Raw genomic sequence first — 16407 nt, forward strand, 5'->3', positions numbered from 1 at the left:
AAATTGAGGAAGTATCCCTTCAAGGTCGCAAAGGTAAGGTACCCACAGCGCAGGAGCAGGACCGGGCGTCGGGATGAGCACTGAGGCGAAGCGAGGAAGGCCTCTGTGCCCCACTGCGCCTCAGCGCTTACCCCAACGCCTGGTCCTGCTCCTGCGCTGTGGGTATCTGAGAGGGGACTGGTTGATTTATACGGAATAGGTGCAGGAACGCTCACCCCGCCGGGAGCAAACGGCGGGTGAGCACTCCTGCAAGGGACCGGGCTGCTCAGAGCACGGGAGGCTGGATGGGGAGGTACAGGAGCTCTCACCCCGCCGGGAGCGAACGGTGGGTGAGCGCTCCTGCACAGGACGGGGTGGCTGGGTGGGCTCAGAGCTAGTTGGAGGAGCGCTGACCACACTGGGACCGGGAGGCAGGGTGAGTCAGCCAGCACAGAGAGGGAGAAAGCACTGATACATCTATATAGATGCATACATCTGCATACCTGCTGGACCCTGCACTTGAGACGTGACGTCACCTTTTATTTACAGGAAGTGAGCCTGCCTGATCTACTAAGTTGAGGGAAAAAAGCACCATATGTGCATTTCCCATAATTAGTGTATATTAGGGATTTGTATAACTTTTCTTTTGTAATAACATATTAAAAATAAATTTTGCCCGAAATACCCCTTTAAAGGACAACTCCCATGAAAAACTTTTTCCCAGTAATTGAAGCACATTACAAAGTTATATAACACTGTAATATGCTTCAATCACCTGTCTGTCCTCCTTCCCTGTCTTTTCCCCCCTCAACCCCCCAGCAGGAAGTGTAAGAAACTCCTTCATACCTAATTACTGTCGTCACCAGGCTGCTCTATCAGCTCCTTCTAGTGACGATGAGTCATCAGCAGGAGGGCTGCTCTAGGTCCTGTCACACCAGCCTCCCCCTCCCCTGCCTGGTCAGGTGACTAGGCTTGCTCAGCTCCCATTGGCTGAACAACTGTAAGCCATCTGTCATTCTGCAACTCAATAATGACTCGTGACTGACTCCCGGCACATAACCAGCTACAGGACCCCCTCCCCCATACTCCCTCCTGCTGCCGAGTGGACTCAGTGAGTGAGTGATGTCACTTGCTTATCTTTCTCCTCACTCCCGGCATGTCAGCTACACAGACGTCTTATCTCTCCCCTGCTGCCCTGACCTAATTAGGGACGACCATCCTGCAGAATGTACACTACAGTGAGGTGAAAGTATGTGTGTGCAGCTTCAGTGTGTGTATATAGCAGCCTGACTGAAGAGAGCCAGAGAGGGGGTCATGTGTAGTGTATGATGGGAGTTGTAGTGAATGGAGGGGCAGGCACTTGCAGTGTCACAGCAGGGGGCTGGCTTGTCACAGCAGCCAAAGTGCATCATGGGAAGCTGAAACCAGGAAGCAAGGAAGAAATGAAGAACAAGACTAAAAATCAGAAGGTACACAGACGGAGGGAAATTCAAACAGTGACAGCTCAGGAGGGATGATAAGTATAAAAGCTAGGTTTCTGATTGGTTTTTGATTTTTTTCCTTAGCGCGGGAGTTGTCCTTTAATGTAACTAAGTGAACACAGCATCAAATCTGCTGCAGATCCTGTACGTGTGAACCCACCCTTAGGGAAGAAAGATGTATGTTTACAGCATGCTGCCTCATGCTGAATTATGCCACAATCAGAGGAACAGACAGTGATCAAATCAGCTTCTGCAGGCTTGCTGTGTGGAACTGGAATGAGTGCTGTGGAGGGGAGTAGGCAGGGTGGGAGGGCTGTGGTAAACGGCTGAGGGAAAGCAATGCATTTTGGGAATTGTAGTACTGAGCAACTGCTCAAACTGGAAGCACAGAGATTATGACTCACAACTACACAAAACATATAGATTTTGATGGTTTTAGAACTGGGGCAGACAGGAAAGCAATGCTATTTCAAATGCAGTTATTTTATGGCTCACTAAAACCGGCCTTACTCCACTAGCATCAACTCTGTAATCCAGGTCTTAGAGAGTAATTATCCTATTTCCCTGGTTATTTCTGTACAATAGGACACAAAATATAATAAAGTGCCTTATCAGCAACTTTTTATATCCCCTAGAGTCCTGGCTAGGGGTACAATGAAGTTGGCCATTATAATCTCCTTTGATACTAGTTAGCTGATTATTTTTCACACACATTTCCTGTAAAATGAACCTTTAACCTGTCTAGTGAATCTGGTCGTTTTCTCTTTGCTTTATTATGTAATAAGTTACCTAGCTACATGAAGCCTGCCAGGTTTCCCATGTCAGTTACAATACATGGCATTAAAGAAATCAGCATTACAGTAACAGTATTGAAGACAAAATTTAGGCTTTGCAGACTCAATATTTACAGGTGAACTACAGATTTAGCAGTGGACCCTAACAGACTCAAAGGGGTCCATTGAAAGCTATTGGTGTGTGTTAGTGGATGAGTGCAGCACTTTAGGGTGTTTCTTTTTCTTCTAGGTCTTTTTCAGTCCTCCTGTAGTGCAGTGCTGTTTCTCCTAGCTGCAGAAGACAGTCTCATTGACTTTCTATACAATCGGTCTTCTGCAGTGAGGAAAGCAGGGAGAAGCAGTACTCAGCCGAGTGGCTCTACCCATTTGTTTCAGCGATAGCAGTAATTTGGGAGAGAACTGTAGTACTTTCTAGAGCTGTAGTGAGATACATCGGGGGGTAATGTTTTACCTTCCTATTAGGGATGGTCCGAACCTGCCGAGGTTTAGGTTCGTACAAACCTGAACTCTCGGCAATGATTCCCACTGTCTTCCACCTCCGTGGAGAGGGTGGATACAGCCGGAGGACTGCCTGGAAAACTGGGATACAGCCATAGCCATAGGCCATCCCTACTTCCTATTATAAACAATAAGGTAGGGATGTATTTAGGATTATCAATATATGTGATATATGTGAGCCAACACTAAGGGTATGTTCACACTGAGTAAAACAGGTGGATCTCCGCCTGTCTTAGTGTCCCATAGCCAGTCTATAGGAGAGCACGTGCTCCTCAGCAGCTGCCGCTCTCCACTCAAAGAAGTGACATGTCACTTCTTTGAGCAGAGAGTGGCGGCAGTGAAGAAGAGTGCGCCCTCTCATTCACTCACAGCGGGACACTGAGCACGGCGGAATTCTGCCGTATTTGCTCAGTGTGAACATACCCTAAGGGTGTAAAGTCAAACTGGCTCAGTTGCCCCTAGCAACCAATCAGATTCCACTTTTCATTCCTCACAGACTCTTTGGAAAATCTAGTGGAATCTGATTGGTTGCTAGGGGCAACTGAGACAATTTTACTTTACACCATGTTTGATGATCTTCACTTCTGCTGAATTCGGATGCGGGTGCAAACGTGAATAGGCCAAGCTTTTTGGCCACCATTGGGTAAACAGAGCCCTATGGGTGTGTTTAGCATAACAGGACTTAAAGTTATATATGTTTATGTCATTTGTTCTTACAGACAGGCCAGTGCTTCAAAGCAGACATTCACTGGATGGCACAAGACTGATGGAAAAAGTGGAATCCGCTCAGCCACTCTGGATCACACTTGCTTTACAGAAGCAAAAAGGATTTCGTGAGCAGCAAGCATCCAGGGAGGAAAGGCGACAAGCAAGAGAGGCCAAGCAAGCTGACAAGCTAGCAAAAGAAAATGTAATTTTGATTGAATATGGCACAAATGAAATGCTACTTCAATTGATTTATGAAAGGGTCTACATTCTTCCCAACATAGAGCTACTCTTAGATGCTGATTAGTATTGCAGCTCAGCTCCGTTTACTTAATTTAACCTGCTAATAGCCCCCTATTGCACACGGGGTGCTGAGAAGGAAGGTATGTCTCTTACCTTCCTCCATGGTGCTTTTCCCATTCTGTTAGTAGTGTAACCCTCAGTCCGGAGCACTATTAGGAGCACTGCCCCACCCCCAACCCACCGAGCCGACCCACCAGCTCCATCGATTATCATTAGAAGGGGTGGGGCAATGCGCCTAATGGTGTTTCCTACGGAGGGTTACACTGCACTGGAACATCGCAGAGGAAAAACATACCTTTCAGAGGAGGACATACCTTTTTCCTCTGCGCCCCTTGCGCAATAGGGGAACTGTCGGCAGGTTAGAAGAATCTAACTTGCTGATAGTTACCCTTTAAAGAAGTTCTCCAGGATTAGAAAAAACTCCTTTCTTGCAAAAACAGTACGATCCCTGTCCTCAAGTTTACTTCCATTTACTTTGATGAAACTGAGCTGCAAAGCCATATTCAAACTGAGGACAAGAGTTGTTCTGCTTCTGTTAGGCATGTTTTTGTGAGCCTAAATAACCCCTTTAAGGGTGCCTTCACACCTACCGTATCGCAGCAGATTTAACTAAATGAATGAACACAGCATCAAATACGCACCGCCAAATCCGCTGCGGATCCGCATCTGTATGCCTCCCCCTCTGCTGCCTGTGAGAGCTGTCCTTAAAAGTTTCCCTCCCCCAATCAACTCTTTGAGCTGGTGTGGAGCCCTTTTACCCTCCCTAACATTGAGAGAAAAAGTTCATCTGCAAAAACATTGCAAAGATGTCAATAGCCTTTATGCTCCAATACCTGACACAACCTATGGAGTGGTGCAGATTCTGGAATCAATCTAGAAAGGTCTACCCAATGCTGGGCAGCCTTTAAAGGGAACTATCTGCAGGTTAGACAAATCTAAACTGCAGATGGCTCCCTATTGCACAGAAGATGCCAAAGTAGGAAGGTATGTGTCTTACTTCCCCCTCTTCCTGGTCACATGCTGTTAATTGAGGTAAACCCCGCTCCACTGTTAGGAGCATTGCCTCGTCATCCGGCCCGCCTTTTCTCATGATAATCAATGGATGGGGCAGGCTGGATGACATGGCAGTGCTCCTAAGGGTGGTCAGCAGCGAAGTTTACCCCAACTAAAAGCACAGGACCTTCCTCCTCAGCATCCTTGGCACTAAAGGGGGCTATCAGCAGATTAGATTTGTCTAACCTGCTGACATTTCCCCTTTAAAGTTCTTGGATGTTTTCATATTTATAATGGCCAGCACCTACATGTACCTGGTTTAGGGGAAAGTCAATAATATTTAAGATAAAAACTAACCAGAGCCAGCGCACATACTTTTATTATTTTCATGATAAAATATTGTCACTTATATTCCCACTTATTGTTTTGTGTAGACATCTGCAGTGTACGTTGGAGAATACAGAAGCAGATCTGGCTCACTGCAGAAGCCAATACCCCAGGAAGAGAAGAAATGTGAGACAGTGGTGACTAGACTCCAGCGCAGGGAACAGCTGCAGAAATCCAACACTCTTCCAACATCTGTCACAGGTATATGAAGCCTCCAACATAGATATAGGCAGAGCCTTAAGGTGCCTATATACTGTGGACAAACGTCAGACGAACCCGCCGACCTCGGCAAATATGGCTGTCTGTCTAAAGTGTATGATGGCCTTTTTACTCTTCCCCGACAGATGGTGGAGGAGGTGAGAATGGCCTGCTATTTTGTATTACCTGACTCTATTGTTCTGGGAGAGATAAGCTGCTAGCAGAGCTGTCTAGTATTAACTCTCCCCTGAAGGTTTGGCTGAACATTCATGTGTATAGGGATATCTGGAGAGTTGGCTGTCAGCCAAACCTTTAGAGAACAGCTATTTAATGGCCACTATGCATAATGTATGGTGAAAAGAGTTGAGCAAACTTTGAACCCAGTCGAGTTTGTGCACCATTTGATTAGCAGTGGCTACTGAAGTTAGATAAAGCTTTAGGGAGTTCTGGAAAACATGGATACAGCCTGTATCCATGTTTTTCAGGACTCCCTATGGCTGCATCCAACTTCAGCAGCCACTGGTAATCAATTGCTGCTTAACTATAAAGGTGGACTGAAAATCTGTTACACGAACTCTGGACTCGAAAAGGGAGTGGTGTTATGAGAGAGTTTGTCCTTTACTGTACATGGTTTCTTTTAAGTTATATTAACTATCTGTTTCTCCAACAGTGGAAATAACAGAGACCGTTCCTGTAACACATGCAAAGGATCTTCCCAAAAGGTTCTCCACCCCAGATGCCAGCCCTGTCTCATCAGAACCAGCATGGCTGGCATTAGCCAAGAGGAAATCGAAAGCTTGGAGCGACTGTCCGCAAATTATTAAGTAGATCCCCCCTCATCCTAAGTAATTAGATTCACATTAGACGTCCTTAACTTCTCTCTGTGTACCACTATATGGTTGTTGCGACCTCTACAGTGAAAACATTTACATATGTGGGGGGCTTACTCCAGAAGCATTAACCTAATCTTATTGTTATTCTGGTCAAATGTGAACACACAAATGACGTTTATTACTGCATTTTGAGAGACTGAAGAAATGGGAGTTCGGTGACAAGTCATGGGAAAAGGTGACTTCAACAGGGCTAAGAGTTTAGCAACCGACTCCAGATCTCACCATGCCTATGGCATCACAGATATAAATAAATACTGTATTCAGGTAGTCAATTGGCTCGTGTATATGGCTGTATTGATGTTTCATAAGAATATAACAAGAGCATAAATTTTTATCTTAGCTGAATGATAACCTGCACAAAATGATGTCTTCTCTGGACCAATATGGCCAATACAGGTTTGCACTTTTTCTTTTTGATGCATTCATGGTTTGCACACTATGGTATTATGTGCCTCTACTAGAGTGCTATTAGTTTGGTTTATACATATGGACTCTAGTAGTGCTGGAGCCCAATAGGATTTTGTAAAATTGGTCAGTAGAACCTTGTGAGGGCAAAAAAGGGTTGACCTTGATCTGCCTACAAGCTTTGCCAGCTTTAGGATTTGTCACTCGGCCATTGCAGGTGGCAGCTGTAGTGGTCATTTCTCCGTGGGCTAGTTAAGATATACATATATATTGAAGCAAAGGTCTAAGGATCTGGTCATCTGATCTGCAAGCTAACTACTAAATACCAAAGGATGTCCTGTGAGTAATAGGGTTGGCTACCTAATGGGGCAGGCAGGATTTAAGGCACCAATTTTTTGTGCCCATAGGGTCTAATGGGAACTCCAAAAATCTAGAGGGTATGTCCCAAATATAGTAAACTCCATAACAGAGAGAGAGAGAGAGAGATTATATAAGAGCTGGTCATATTTTTCCTATGCACAATGTAGTGAATCTAAACTGTGAACATGTGGTATTTTTGGATTTAGTGCATGTTGTGCGTGATCACCATGAAAGAACGAACAAAGAGTTGTAATATCCATGATAAAATGACTATTTGGTATGTGTAAAGTAGCAAATGGTAATAGGTGTGCCTTTAGTGTGGAAAAAAAAAATTATATTGTTTGGGGCAGTCATAAAGCAGGGCTACAATTGAAATCTCAGGATCTGGCCCTTTAAGGAGCGAATGGGCAATTCCAGCCCTACAAGCAAGCCCTATTCCTTCTTGTGTTAGTATTTATTAGTAGAAAAAGTTATTTATTTTTTGTATGGTAAAAAATAATGAATCATAAAGTATTGTCAAGGTTGCTTTAAGGAGCACCCTAAAGCTACGGGGTTATGATTAATACAGGGACTGAGGGGGAAGGGCACAAGTTTTCCTTTAATACCATTTTCATCAAAGAATACGCATCCCCAAAACGTGTTAACATTAGATGTTAAAACAGATCTCCCAGTACTCAAATTTAATATGTCAGATTTCTTTTAGAAGCCTCCATGACTGTAAAGCTGCAGTGACTAGCGGTGTCTCAATATGTTCCCTTAGTTTTGGTTCTTGGGAATCATTTAGTTTATCACAAGTACTTAGTGATATAATACCTCTACCTTACCATATACCAAAGACCCCTCATACAAAGATAAGACAGTTTGCTCCATGCTGTCTCATAGAGTATGCAGCTTATAGCGCCATCTATAGTTACATTACCACATTCTGACTTTTTTAACACTTTTGAGAATTTAATCTTGGGATACAAAGTTGTAAAACTAAATTTTGAGGCATTATTAAAGCAGTGCATGAACACATGTACATTTATGTAATATACCGTCAGAACAGACAGATTTATGGCAAGATGCTGGAACAAATTCCTTATAAATCTACTGGGAAAGCATGCTGCAAATCTTCCCATACACCATATCCTAAGGAAGTTACATGCAATCTTGTTACTCTATGGGTTGTTTCATATACAACATTTTGGGAAGAATACCACAGCAGTTTTCTTTCCTTAATTCATTCATTATTTTTTTTTAAAAAAAAAAGGTTCAGCCATTTTTAAAATCTGGCAGCCAGCATGGACAGGTGGGAATTTGATCAGGAGTATAAACTTGCCTCTCCCTGTGCCCCTGGGACCCCCGACGGAAGGCTTTTTCCTCTGAGTTGGGATGCCTGTCCTGGCTGATGGACTAGTAGCTCAGCCAAAGAGCGACTGGAGCGGCATCCCGCCCCAGTCACTGACTGACTGAGGGGCCAGTCCATTAGCTGGGTTGTGATGTGTCAGTGCCAGAGATCCTGGACCCTGGAGGGGGTCCCGCCCCTCACCGCAGGCACGGGGAGAGGTAAATTCATACTCCTGATCAAATTCCCCCCTGCCAGATTTTAAAATCAGCCAGACTTCTCCTTTAAGGAATAGTAAAGGAAGGACTTCTACTACTTCTTCCTGCTGAATTCACTAATGGTTTTCATTGAAAAACCGCAGTTGCATTTTTCTAAAATAAATATAAATGTATACCAAGAAAACATTTCTCTTACCATTATACCACCACAACCTAGAACAAGGGGATATGGAGCTATGTGGCCTATGCCAAATTTTGATCTACCATATAAATGGTTCAGCAGGAGTCAAGGCTACTCAGAGCGGACCTTTTCCTGCATGTAGAGCGCCCCTTAGCATAGTCCACCTACATTACTACCTATAGGTAGTACTTACTATATTATATTACTATATTACTATACTTGAACAGTAGATGTTTTTACGCAGTTTTACTATTAATAAATCGGTGATAGTATGCCCACTGTTGCCTTCGTTTTCTATTATTAGCTGATATGACTATATATTTTTTCTATAACAACCTGTTTAAAGGTTTGACATGCTCTCTATTTGGAGATGGTGGTGCATATATGCAAAATACTGTCAGCTGAAACTAGTCTTCTCCTCCAGTCCCCATCATAAACAAGGCATTTATAGTAAACTGGGGGATTGTGTTTTGCATTGCATACAAGCTCCGTGAAGATCCCAGAGATTATTAACAACAATCATCACAGTCACATAAGAGGTTACTGGACCTATATAACACACTACGGATGGTCCGAACCCTACGAGGTTCGGGTTCGTATGAACCCGAACGCTCGGCATCAGATTCCCGCTCTCTGCCCGCTCCGTGGAGCGGGTGGATACAGCGGGAGGATCCGCCCGCTGCACGGAGCAGGCAGACAGCGGGAATCATTACCGAGAGTTCGGGTTCATACGAACCCGAACAGAACGCGGTTCGGACCATCCCTATAACACACATAAAAGGACTGACTGAGTGGTCTTCCTGCGTAAATAATGTTATCATTTTAAATTCAATTGGCCTTCAGTATTCTTAGTTATTCATTTTACATTCTCTACGTAAGAAGATATTTATATGAGGAAAATGCATATAAGGGATTACTAAATGCATATCACACAGAAGTTAATCTAGCAACACATAGAAAGATTTTTTGTGTTTTCCAGGAATAATCCATTTTATCACCTCTATTTTTCTTTTCCGCTAGTGTGATAGGACGTTTGGGAAAAGGGTGTGGATTAGACTGGTGGGTTCAACATGATGCAAACACAGGCCAAGCGTCTGTTTCTGTATTTCCAACAACAATTGTTCCTATGTTCATACGCTATATCTGTCATTCTAGCTCAGCTATGTGCACTTGAATGAAGCTAAACTGCAATCGGAGGCACAGCCCATGGACAAGATGTTTCTTAAAAATAAATGCCTTTAGACCACCATGGTTGGTTATAGACATATTCCTAATTTCTTGTATATCTAACATACATCAGATGTTTTATTAAAAGAGAGCACACAGAAGGAAGGGTAAGGTAATACATAGCACACTATTTATTGCAGTCGCTGACGCCTTGAAAAGATTACACCTCTGTAGTAAAGAGGTATTCCGGTAGGGTTACCGAACCCAAATGCTTGGTGTTTGACTCTTTGTGGTTGGAGTAGTTGGATCCAGCCCTAGGGAGTCCTAGGAAACATTGATACAGCCATAGGATGTATGTTTTCCTGGCAGCCTTAATGCTGCATTCAACTTTATGAGCCACTGGGAGTCAAATGCTAAGTGTTTAGGTTCGTCTGAACCCGAACATTCGGCAAGTTCACTCATCGCTAGTTATGACCTTGTAGTTCAACCTTTACTCATTGGTCACACATGCTCAGTTTCATCACTAGGAATTATAGGAGAGTGATCTGTTTGTCTATGAATCAGCAGATGTTGGGAACTTTAAATTAATGTAAGAGGTTCAGCAGTGAGGAAGCACAAGAGGATGGAGACTTGCCGTTAAGGGAAATGCAGGAAGTAAAGGTTAGCAATGAAGGTAACTGTAGTCTGTCACCTCCATGGGCTCATGTCTTCTTTAGATATACCACAAAAGGAGAACATAGGAAACAAGTACACATGAAATATATAGGATTAGTGTTACACCTCTGCTTTTTGTGTAATGACCCTGTAGTCCTCTTTTAACTCCAGAATGCACCTTTAAGCATGCCTAGTACACATAAAAGCAGCACACAATACCTTCTACAGTCCTTCACTTTGGTTCCGTATCTAAAGCAAATTTGTTTTGTACATTAGATAAACCAATAGCATGGACAGAATAACACTCAGATAATTGACAATATTACAGAGAATAGTTCATATTACACCTACTGTCAAAGTGGTAGATTATTAAAGGTTGTTCTTATTTATTCTGCTGCATGTTCAGGATGTGAAACTAACTGTTCTGACCAACATTCTACTATGGAGAAATATACTGAAATGGTTTGTAAATGTAATCATGTATAGTGTGTTCTGAAAACCTGTCTGCTGGACCTTTACAGTATGTAGCAAAACAGTCCCATAGAAGAAGTGGCCTAGTAATCCAGAGTAGGAATTCAGTGGCCTAGTACTAAAGTCCCAAACTTTCTTTCTGAATTGCATTAGAATGAGACAAGAACTGGGGTTGCTAATAAACACAAGGATATGTTCATCTAAAGCTGTCCATACATATTAACCAATAGTTATCTCTCCCGATCTGCTTATACACATTCACCCCCAATGTATTGTAAATAGAAAGACTGTAGTAGGCTGGTGCCAGATTCCTCTGGCAGTAGCTTATTACCCTTGATAGCAAAAAGATCGGGTATGTTAAAATTCAACTGGCCAATCTTCCTGTGAGAGTCCGGAGGCTTCCATACACAACACAGTAATCTAACGTGAATGGTAAATCATTTTGATATGTAAGGCTCAGTGTGTTAGGATGACTATAGAACTTAACTTTAAATAGCAATTATTGGGAAACATTTATTAAATAGGGGGTGTACAAACATATTCTGCATTACAGGGACCTGACCAGAACTACTATATAGGAATATGGACGTACCTATGTGACTGATATTAGCAGTTCGTTCTACAAGCTTTACTATTGGAAATGAGTTTAGATAGCCTTTAACAGAAACTAATGGTAAGGAAGTACTGGGCACATAGAAGAGGTGCAGAGAACGTATGTAGACTAGGGGTAATGTTTCTCCTTGTAGAGAGCACCATACAAGGTGAGACGTACAGGCCAATCTGCAGCACAAGGGAACTGCTTTGCATGCTGGAACTAAAAGTTCACCATGGTCTACATCTGATTCAAAGGTTGTCTATTAATGCTAGTTAAATATACTCCGCCTAACAAAACTGAATTAGGGTCAATTTACACAGAAAGATTATCTGACAAAGATTTGAAGCCAAAGCCAGGAATGGATTTGAAAAGAGGTGAAATGTGACCTGATCTATTTATAGTCCATTACTGGCTTTGGCTTCAAATCTTTGGCAGATAATCTTTCTGTGTAAATGGACCCATAGTTTGAATCGTTACTGCAAATTAATGGAGTTTTCTCAGACTTTGAAATACCAGGCACTGCCTCTACAAAATATATGGTGCTACACCTGGCAACTAAGGAAGGGGACTGATTGCTTGGTAGAAAGATACTCATCTGAACATTAATTTCTAGAAAAATTTAATGAAAACCCCATTAAAGAGAATATCCCATCAACACTTATCACCTAGTGAGCTCAAGAACAGGAGTCTTCCATTGAAGTGGAGTGGCTATCATTTGTGCACACTGGCCATCCATTCACTGCCTATGGGGCAGCTAAAGATAGCACAGCGCTTTGCTATCTCGAGCAGTGGATGGGAACAAAGTGCTGTTGGCGGGCCAAACACTTTAAAGGGGTTATCCAGTGCTACAAAAACATGGCCACTTTCCCCCTACTGTTGTCTCCAGTTTGGGTGGGGTTTTGAAACGCAGTTCCATTGAAGTAAATGGAGCTTAATTACAAACTGCACCTGAACTGGAGACAACAGTAGGGGGGAAAGTGGCCATGTTTTTGTAGCGCTGGATAACCCCTTTAAGTATAGCTTGTATCAGGAAATGGGTTTCATGCATCCCAGTATTATATGCTGCATGCTGGTAAATGTTAAAGGAGCAATCATAATACTTATTTAAGGAATAAGTGTGATCTTAAATGAGGAGTATAGTAGTCATGTTTCACATGACTATACCCTCAGTCCTCTCAGATACATAGATCTCGACAAAGCAGTCACACCCTTTCATTAAGGGGATCAATTGTCAAGGAGGCTGTGCTGAGCTGCAGAATGCATGCTTCCTCCCTCTCTCCCTCCTTTTTCCACCCCTCCCTGCCTTGTCTGACTGATGTGCATTGCGTAGTACTGACAGAGGAGTCCAGTCTGTCAATCAATCAAGGCACAGACTAGAGATGAACGCAACTCAAGCAGGCTCGGGTCTGTCTAAACCAGTGTGTGCAGCTTTTGATTAGCTGTGATTGAAAACATGGAAAACATGGATACAGCCTATGGCTATACCTTTTCTTTGTAAGCAGCCTCAGGGCTGCATCCAACTTTTCTGCCACTGGTAATCAAATGCTGCACACTCAGGTTCAGACAGACCCGAGCACGCTTGAGAAAAATATTTGACAAAGGATCAAAAGGATTTACAAAAGCTAAACTAATTAAGTCACAATAAGGAATGTATCTCTGACATTGGCTTAATACTGCAACATAAAATTCCTAGTATTTTATTTCAGACATGCCATTGATTTTATATATGTTCTAACTCTAACACATGACCTTGTCTGCTTCTGTGTGTTCAATTGTCATCTATACTATGGCTTGGTGTGATCTGCATATCATTGCAGATCAATGAGGTGACTTATTTGCACCTACCCCAGTGGTCCCAACTATCTGTAAAATAAATGGATTAACTTTAGTAGAATATAAAAAATATCAGTCTGACTTGCATGGGATATAGACACAAGTAATAGGCCAGGTATATCTATTCAGGATAAAAATCCACGTGGAAAATGCTCAGCAGAACATTAAATTGCATGACTGTTTGAGAAACCTTATTCTTTTTTATGTAATACATTTATTTGGGGAGATACAGATTTTCTATATAAAAATATTGTTTTCAACTAAGAATGTCAGGTTTAAGCCATCTGGCCAGATCCATCAGGCAATGCAAAAGAAAACAAGGCCTAGCATTTAAACTATATACAGTAAAATCAAAGCTACAATCTCATGCTGGTGTCCAAATATTACACTCATGTGGTCATTAGAATTGTTGCAGTCCTGACTGAAACCAGAGTAGCCATACTTCATATATATGAAATCTTTAATCTGTAATTCCACTCCAAGACTCAAGGAGTGCTATAGGAGAATTAGTCACACTTTCGTTACTTCAATTTAAAAGGTTATTCTCATCTGTTAAGAATTCAACTCAAGAGCGGACAGCGGTGGTCGGGAACAGAGAGAACGAGCTGTCAACAGTACAGCGAGAGGAAAAAGTTGAAACTACAAAAAGAAAAGCAATTTTGCTAACGCAAAACATTTGAAAAATAGCTTTTTTTGCATTCCCTATTGCACAACAAAAGTTTAAGTGATGGGAATATCCCTTTAATTTGGATTATGTAAGGACTGGCACACTTTTGCATTGTTAGCAACTGGTCATGTTTAGGTACCTTTGTGAAAAATACAGATCTTCAGATTCTAGTGTCATAAAGACTCAGATCATAGTAAACCAGTAAATAAAAGTCACCTCTTTTTGTTAGCTTTTAATATCCTATGCAGGGATTTTCTTTCTTATATATGTTGCCCCTTCTGCTTGTTATATTCGTTTTCCATCCAGCTTTTTTTTACTAGAGCCCAGATCGGAAAATCTGCCTAAACGTATGTTCACACATGGCAGGTACAGGGCAAATTTGTTGCAGATTTTGAATTCCTTGTTGAACGTAAAGGGAATATCCACAACTGGAAAACAAACAATTGTGGTTGTACAATTCAGCTCCATTCACCTCAATGGAACTGAGCTGCAATATCCTACCCAAACTGAGTAGAGCATATGTGCTGTCTCTGGAAGTGGCCATGTTTTTCTCTTCGTGGATAATTTCTGGAAAATCTGCAACAACTCTGCTGAAGATCTGCAAACTATCCACCAAGTGTGAATACACTCTAAGGCCGGGTTCACACTACGTGAAACACCGGCCATTCCATGACCTGGACGGGTCACAGAACGGCCGGTGTCAGTAAAGATCGTCCTGGCCGGTAATGCAGAACCAGCCAGATGATCTTCATTTGTGCGGAATTGGCATGCTGACGTATCTGTTGTGTGACCTGTCAGGCTTGTACGGCCGCTATTCAATGAATAGTGGCCGCACAAAACTGACATGTCAGTTTTTTTGTGTGGCCCTAGGGATCTTGGCCGGAGAGTATACTATGTGTATACACTCTCCGGCCAGTCAGGCCCCCTGACTGCAGTACAACAAAGTTTTGTATTAATCAAGGCTGCTGTTGGTAACAAATTGGCAACAACAACCGTGATTAAAGGGGTAGTGCGGCGCTAAGGAATTATTCACAGAATAACACACATTACAAAGTTATACAACTTTGTAATGTATGTTATGTCTGTGAATCGCCCCCTTCCCTGTGTCCCCCCACCCCCGCACATGTACCCGGAAGTGTTGGTGCATTATACATTACCTGATCCATGTCGCGTAGTTATGCTCAGCCAATCGCGGCTGAGCATCTGATAACGCGGCAGAGGGCGTCCGGCACTCTCGACAATCGGAGAGCTTCGGCTGTCCATCCGAAGATGACGTCGTGGTACAGAAGATCGGGGACGGGGGTCGGCACGTGACAGGTATGTATAATGCACCACACTTCCGGGTACACGTGCGGGGGTGGGGGGACACAGGGAAGGGGGCGATTCACAGACATAACATACATTACAAAGTTGTATAACTTTGTAATGTGTGCTTTTCTGTGAATAATTTCTTAGCGCCGCACTACCCCTTTAATACAAAACTTACATTGTGTGAACATGGCCTTAATATACAATGATAAACTTATTCTACCGATACTTATGTATTTTTATTTACTGGTAATTTTTTAATGAAACATCTCTATGTAAGGCAGACTTTGAGAGCTCAAGCAATAGTTATCACTGATATTTGTGACATACATAAAACCCTCATTGGTTTTCCTATTTTCTAGTGAATTCATAAAGTATATTGATTCAGCTTTAGAAAGGGCTGACTCCTCTGTAAATATGCAAAAAAAAAAAAAAAAAAAAAAAGATTTGCAAGTGACTTCTAAATTCTGTAAAATTCCACCAAGCTTGCACACAATCAGCACAGGCCATATAAACTATAAACCAGTATGTACATATAGACTACAAGATAACATCTCTTATTTGCTGTGGATAATAATCTTTTTGGTTTAATAATACAGTCGTGTATAAATCTATTAACATGTAACGTTGTGCAGTTTTTGTTTATTGTACTTTTTTTTTATTTTTCAAGTACACTGGTTTCTTATTATAAAATATTACTTTGTTCTAAGTTATTAGCGAGCAATTCATCAATAAGTTTGTATTCAGTGTCATCTCCATAGGAATCCTTTGGAGTTTTCAGGATTATATTTAGCTGAAATCTGTGCAAAAAAAAAAAAAAAAAAAGTACAAGCGAAAGGTATAAATTCTTATATGTGTAATTTCTATTTCAGTTTTGTCTGACTGTTATAAAGAGGTCCATAAAAAACACAAAACTTCAATAAAAAAAAAGTATGAACTTTTCAAATGAGTCTTTATTTTTTAATAAAAAGAACAATGTATTGACTATAC

General features: G+C 42.0%; 1 protein-coding gene across 3 annotated transcripts in view; it reads left to right on the forward strand.

Moving 5' to 3' along the window:
• The window catches only part of CRACD (capping protein inhibiting regulator of actin dynamics), a 107153-nt gene extending 92005 nt beyond the window's left edge, over positions 1-15148 (forward strand). For all 3 annotated transcript variants that reach the window (XM_069977649.1, XM_069977648.1, XM_069977647.1), the window contains 3 exons: positions 3472-3662; positions 5188-5341; positions 6009-15148. In XM_069977649.1, the coding sequence (XP_069833750.1) occupies positions 3472-3662; positions 5188-5341; positions 6009-6166 (503 nt within the window). In that variant the 3' untranslated portion in view covers positions 6167-15148. The remainder of the gene's footprint in view (positions 1-3471; positions 3663-5187; positions 5342-6008) is intronic.
• Positions 15149-16407: the final 1259 nt, after the last annotated feature.

This window comes from Dendropsophus ebraccatus, chromosome 7 (assembly GCF_027789765.1).
Source record: "Dendropsophus ebraccatus isolate aDenEbr1 chromosome 7, aDenEbr1.pat, whole genome shotgun sequence".
NCBI classification, from domain to species: Eukaryota; Metazoa; Chordata; class Amphibia; order Anura; family Hylidae; genus Dendropsophus; species Dendropsophus ebraccatus.